This window comes from Gossypium arboreum, chromosome 2, assembly GCF_025698485.1.
Source record: "Gossypium arboreum isolate Shixiya-1 chromosome 2, ASM2569848v2, whole genome shotgun sequence".
Classification (NCBI taxonomy): domain Eukaryota; kingdom Viridiplantae; phylum Streptophyta; class Magnoliopsida; order Malvales; family Malvaceae; genus Gossypium; species Gossypium arboreum.
Genome location: NC_069071.1, coordinates 102,608,372 through 102,615,198, shown reverse-complemented (window position 1 = coordinate 102,615,198; position 6,827 = coordinate 102,608,372). Strand labels below are relative to the sequence as shown.

The 6,827-nt window shown below is 28.4% G+C and overlaps 1 protein-coding gene across 1 annotated transcript; it reads right to left on the bottom strand.

Annotated features, from left to right (window-relative positions):
- Positions 1–4,081: 4,081 nt before the first annotated feature.
- LOC108466470 (probable BOI-related E3 ubiquitin-protein ligase 3) lies at positions 4,082–5,776 on the bottom strand. Its single transcript, XM_017766830.2, has 2 exons — positions 5,162–5,776; positions 4,082–5,077 (listed from the first exon to the last, which is right to left on the bottom strand). The coding sequence occupies exons 1-2, from the start codon at positions 5,432–5,434 to the stop codon at positions 4,508–4,510; spliced, it is 843 nt and encodes a 280-aa protein (XP_017622319.1). The 5' UTR covers positions 5,435–5,776; the 3' UTR covers positions 4,082–4,507.
- Between the last annotated feature and the right edge of the window lie 1,051 nt (positions 5,777–6,827).

Below are 6,827 nucleotides of genomic sequence, written 5' to 3'. Positions count from 1 at the left end.
ACTTTTCATGCATATATTATTTCATCACACTTTCTTACAAATTCTATTTATCCATATTATATTTCACAATTTAACTACAATTTTACATTTTTCAATTTAATACTTATATTTCCACAACTTAACGAACAATTGTAATTTGAATTACAATAATCATGAAAATTTTGCAATTTCTACTACCTTCTTCACTTATCAAATATTTTCTTATAAACTTTCATAAAATTTCAATTTAGTCCCTTTTTTCATAAAAGTTCAATATTCATTAATTAATCATATTGAATCAATTTTATTTCTTGTGACACTTTAATCACATAATTTATCTCAATATCTTGTTTCACATATAATTTTTTTATGTATTTCACTTCTATTATTTCAACTACATATTTCTCAAGTTTTACAATTTAGTCCTTGTCATCATAAAATTTCATTTTTTCACAATTTCACTTTTACAATACTTTATGCATATTTCATCATCTCAAAACAAATTTATTAAACTTTTATCATATTTTCCTTATTCACATATTATATTATTTCACACTTTATTTACTAATTTACCACAAAACTTCACCAAGTCTACATTTTAATCCTTAAATAACATGAGAATTCATGAGTACTTACCTTTTCCAACTTGAAATCACTTGCTCTTCCTTTTTTTTCTCATCACTTGATTCATTTTCTCAATCTCTTTCTTCAACATCATATCAAAACATAAACTTTCCATGAGTAATCTTCACTTTAATTCATTACCTAACATATTTGAATTTAGATAAAATTGAAGAAAATTTCAGCTAATTTAGAAAGGGTAATTGCTTCATTAGGTCCCTGAACATTTTATATAATCACATTTTAATTTTGTGTCGTCACTGTATCAAGCAACACCACTAAAAATTATTTTTTTTAAAGTTAATGATTAAAGCATAATTGAGAGAAAAGTAGGCTGATATCGCCTGACATATTGACGGCATAGTTGGGAGCTGTTGAAAACGGCCAATTTTCATAAATAATTTTTCTCCTAATCCATTTTTATAATTAATTAATATTTTTGAATTATTTATATATATAAAAAAAAAAAAAAAAACCTCCTCGATAACTAATTTTTGGGTGTGATTCTCCAAAGTTGCGTATTATTTGACTTTCTTTTTTTTTTCTTTGAGCGTTCTTTGGTTTCACAGTGGCATTTCTTGAAACAAATTTTTTTAAAAAGTTTTTTTAATATCATGCTTAAAATGTTTACTCTGTGTTTTAGCATTTGCTTCAATAGTTTAGTGGTAGGCATAAAAATAAGGCTGCTAAAATAGAATAATTTAGTTGTTCATGGATGATTTCATTAGAGAATTAAATGTGATGAGAAGTTGATAGTATATATACATGATATAGTTTGCACCTTTTATCATTAAAAGAATCAAATGGATATACTTAATAGATCTTTCGTCCGATGCAAACTGTCTGTGTTCTTGTTCTTGTTATGTTCAGTTCAATACACTGAATGAGTTGCAGTCCTTGCATTATTCATGAAGTTCTCAAACTCAGTAGTTGTTGGGGGGACTTATGCCTACATATTTCAATTATAATATTTATTTGCCTTTGGATGCTAGGCACACACGTATTTGTTTTATGCAACCATGACCAATAGGGAACAATTATTATATGTATTCTAAAAATAAAATGTGATGAATAATCCCGCCTACAAAAGTAAACTCAAGTACTTGCCCATCATGTTTTTTTGTATTCTACACATTGTAAACAATTTCATGGAGTGCCTCATTCCAGAGTTGGGTCAACAAGTTGTATAAGTATGTTATCTTGCTATAAAATGTGGAATACTTAATTCTATCAACAATTTGTACTATATAAATAATTTGATTAACTCGTTAAAATCAACTTGAGTCGAATTGATTTTAAATCAAAATCGAATAAGTCGAGCCAACGGTTTTTTTTTTTTTTTTACTTTTTAGGTTTTATTTATTTATAAAAAACTATTAATAAGTTTTAAAATTTAATTTGAATTGAACCAATTTTTTTATATTATTATATTTCTAATTAACAAATAAAAAGTAAAATACTATGTTAATAGGTTTATATAAGTAATAAAATAGTGGAGCCTCATAGAAGAACCTCTGGAAGTATTGTTGAGATGGTGAATCCTGACTTGCGTTATGTTTGTAAGTTCTATTGTGAACTTAGGCCTAGGCTTCATTTTTCATGAAAAAAACAGTACAATTTTCTTTGAAAGTATTGATTAATTTATGGCTTGTAATTTAAATTTTAAAATTTGGTTATTTAATTATTTGAATAATTGGATTTATAATGAGTTTAGTTGGATTGGATTTTGTATACAATATTAGTTATTTAGTATTTGGGTATGGGTATAAAATTAATTAAAATTTTAATCAATTTATTTTGTTTGAAAATTCAAAATCGGAAACGCCATCAAAATCGACTAACTATATTGAATAAGTAAAACAAAAAATTGATTAAACCAAATTTTTGGGATTCGGTTCAATTTGGTATATTCGGTTAACTGAATTTTTGTATGGCCTTACTACACAAATAATTTTTGAAGTCAAATGACATTTTTAACTTTTATTTATAATCCAACATATTTTATGTGATATGTATGAGGTATACAATTATTTTTCTGTTGAAATTTATTTAAAATATATAATATTTATAACCTAATGTATTTTATGTAATATTTATATAGATATACAATTATTTCCTTATTAAAATTTATTTCAAATATATAACATTATATCTTCAAATTTGTAATGGTTATATTTTAATATTTGAAATATAGATTATATAGTCCAACTAAGTTTTCCAAATAATTAAAATTGATTGCTTACAAATATTTTAAATTTACATTTCATATATAAAATATTAATAAAGTTACAATAAACTAATTTTTATATTCTTACTAAAATATCATAATATTAATAAATTTGAACATTATTTAAAGGAATAATATTTGATTCACCGTCAAATAATAATATGATACTATACCTTGAGAAATCAAGAAAAAATGATACATCATCATTAAATTAGAGAAAATAAGACTTATAAATAAATACTAATAATTTTATAACATAATTAAACATTAATAGTAACTATTGTAAATAAATATCAATAATTCTTGGATTTAGGATCTTGGGTTTAATGGTTTAGGATCTAGGATATCGAACTTTAAGTTTTAGCATTTATTTATAATTAATTATGTTTAAATAAAATTATTAGTACTTATTTTTACAAGTCCTCTATTATTTTTCTTTTATTTAATAATAAAATGTCATGTTATTAATCACTGATAATATATGGGACTTCTGTATTGATAATGGATCACATATTCTTCCTTATTTAAATTTACTTTTTCGTAAATTTTAAACTCGGTTTTTCCAACTCTTTTTAGAAGTAAAGAGAAACTAACTCTCTACAAGCTTTCGTCACGAAGCTCACTCATACAAGGTATAAGCACACCTATTTAATATTATCTCAAGGAAGGTTATTTTTAACATCTACTGATTGGGTGCAAGTGTTATATCTAAACTCGCCCAAAATGGCTTACCATATCCACATAAGCTCCTCACTTAATTGTCATTGATTCACCAATCTAAAGCTGTAAGGAAGCTCTTCATGGCCTTACATCATAAGCATCCGTCCAGAACGGGCTTGGGCCCAGCTAGCTACTCTATATAAGCCTCCTTTGTTTCCAAGAAAGGGGAGGCTGAACATTTCGCTGATACCCTATCTAAATTGCTCCCCCCATAATCTTTAAAGATCTCCCCTACCAGCTTTTTGACCACCATTATATATATTGAAAATTTTGTAGCATACTAAAATAAGGCTTATAAAAAAAGAGAAACAACATAAAAATAGCTTAATATTGTTCAAATAAAAAGATTGAATATCGGCATTCAAATTTAAAGCATTATTTGATTAATTAAATCTTACTATTTAATTGAAAATTCTTCAATAAAATGGTTAGAAAATTTTGTAAATAAAATAAACTTTAGATTACAAAATAAATATTGAATTTGAATATTAGAAAGATGGTTTTAAGAAGATGAAGAATAAAAAGAAGAGAGGGTTAGCATGTAATCTGACATATCATTCCATCCTTCTCTCCAGTCACTGCCCAAACCCAAAAATAATTGCCAACATCAGATAGGATCAGTCTGTCATTATATTAATTATTGCTACCACTGCTACCTATACAATGGGTCAGGCAAAGGCAATAATTTCAAGAACTGAAATTTAAAAAAAAAAAAAAAAAAACTGTCCTATTGCTCTAGATATCTGTTCAATTCTTTTTCTTTTTTTTTTTTTTTTTTTTTGCGTGTTTAAGTACATGTTCAGTCTAATATCCTTGCCCATAGTACCTAAAAAGGCAAAAAAAAAAAAAAAACTGGAGAGAAAAGGGGAAACACTAATAATGTCTAAACTCCATATGGATTTACTTATGTTCATCCACCGTCATCATCATGCTTTCCTGCAAATTTTTTTTTACCGTGACCTAAGAAATCAAGGCTTCAATGCAAGCTTTCTTTGGTGTTCTACAAACGGGACAAGAATCAAGAAAAGTTGCACAATCCTTACACGAACAAAGGTGTCGGCAAGGAAGGAACAACACTGACGAATTTCGACAATAACAACATTTGCAAACCATTGTCGTTTTTTCTTCTTGTTCTTCTTGTCTTTGATTGCTGCTATCAACCGCTGCGAAACTTCCGTTTCCCTTTGTTTCCATAATCCCTTCGTTGTTGTCTTCGCATTCACAGCAAGACTCTGCGTCATCGACACCATTGTTAAAACGACAAGAAGCTTGTTCCTCCCGTACTTGTTCAAGCCTGTTGTTTAAAGACACAACCATGGCTTCATTCTCTTGCGCCACCCTTTGCCATGCTTGATTCTCCATCTCCAATTTCTTCAACATATTCTGAAGTTCCATTGTTTTGTTCCTCGCTTTAACAATCTCTTCATCTTTTTGTCTAAGCAAAAAAGAGGCCTTTGATTCTATCTTCTTCACCAATACTTCATACTGTTGTTTCCTTTGCTCTTGCAGTAACAACCTCAGCCTCTCATTCTGCACAAAATCAAAAATAAATAAATAAAGATCCAATTGAAAAGAAATGAAAAACTTGGGTTTTTTTTGTGATTTTGTACTAACCTGTGATTTGATAAACTGATCAATCTCGTATCTTTGCTTCTCAAACATGATTGATTCACGATTGTTGTTAGTGCTACCAAAGGAAAAGGTTTGGTCCCTTTGGTGCTGGTTTTGAAGGTGTTGAAACTGTTGCAGTTGTTGAAGCTGTGATGATATCTGTTGATTGAAACCAGCAGCAGCACCAACAAGTCCACAACCATTATCGATCAAATCCAAAGAACCGCAAATTGGGAACCCAATATTATCAGAATACAACTGCGCTTGTATAGCCATTATTTATCCTTGTTCAACCACCAAACAAGAACGAAAACAAAAACCAAACAAAAAATACCCAAAATTTTAGCCTGAAGTCTTTGTTTTACCATAAATCAGCTCAAAAAATAAAGGGGGGGATTCTAGTTTGGATCAAAAATACTCTCGATAAGTACAAACGTAAACAAAAAAGAGGTAAAGGGTGTTGGTGTGTATTTATAGGAGACGGAGAGAAGGGTGAGGTCAGAATATTGATATAATATTAAAGAATGGGGTGGATTTGGATTGTATTGAAGTAACTGAAAAAGCTTGAAAAGGAAAGGGAGAGAGAGGGCATAGGATACTATTATTTTGTGCCATATTTTTCTCAAATGAAAAATCCTAGAAAAAGGCAGCATTAAAGAGAGGCCAATGCCACGTATAGGACGCGCTAAGCATCGACGTACACATGCAGATTTTGTGACTAAACTATCGGCCTATTGAGTCAGAGATTTCACAGTTTGAACAAAAACTGAAATCTGAAGTGGTGGGGGGAGAGAAACTGATTTGGCCAGCCTTTTCATTTAGATTTTTGGTTTAATTGTAATTTAAGTCCCTCTATTATGTTAAATATTTTCGATTTAATAGGTCCAAATTGATATCATATTAACTACGGGGGTTAAAGTGATAATGTAGATTTCGTAAATCCATTATTGAATTAATCTGAAATTTTAACATAATTGAGGGAGTAAATAAAACTTTGGTTTTAAGATTGGAGAAGGAAAAGAAAATCAGAAATGTGTGTGGAAAGCCTGAATAATAGGAATCTTTATAATAAATTCTCATCTTTTATTGTGTACAATTTTGGGAATGTAAATCATTCATTTCTCTCTTATTTTGGGGAATTTTTGATGGGGGGTGAAAAAGGTTTAGATTTTCATTAAAAATAAAATAACTAATTTTGGAAGTCAGCAAATAGGGAATAATATTGTGAGTAACATAAAATCTTTGAAATTTTAGTAACAGCACACCATATCTTCATTTAATAGAAACTAAATTACTTCACCATTAATCCAAGATTACATACCTGATACCTCCTCTGGAATTTCAATTTCACTATATTTTCATTACTTCTATTACTACAACTAACCTTTGACTTTTTATATTTTTCATTTTCTAATTAGATTTTTTTTTTTAAGTGCAAAAATTCCTCCATTTTTTTTCAAAAAAACCAATTAACCTCCTTCTCTCTTTTTTCCACTCATTTGGGTATTTTAACTTTCAAAATACATCAAAAAAGCCTTCAAAGTTTTTCAAAAAAAGTATTTAAGCCCTTACTCTTTTTTTTTTCACTCAATTGAGTACTTAAACTTTCAATGCATCAAAAATACTCTCTAACTTTTTCAAAAAAGCAATTAAACCACTGCTTTTATTA

What these genes read in the sequence shown, in the direction of transcription:
- LOC108466470 (XM_017766830.2), bottom strand. Translation starts at nt 5,434, where the DNA reads ATGGCTATACAAGCGCAGTTGTATTCTGATAATATTGGGTTCCCAATT. An exon ending in ATCAGTTTATCAAATCACAG is followed by an intron (nt 5,078 to 5,161) that starts GTTAGTACAAAA and finishes GATTTTGTGCAG; the next exon opens with AATGAGAGGCTGAGGTTGTT.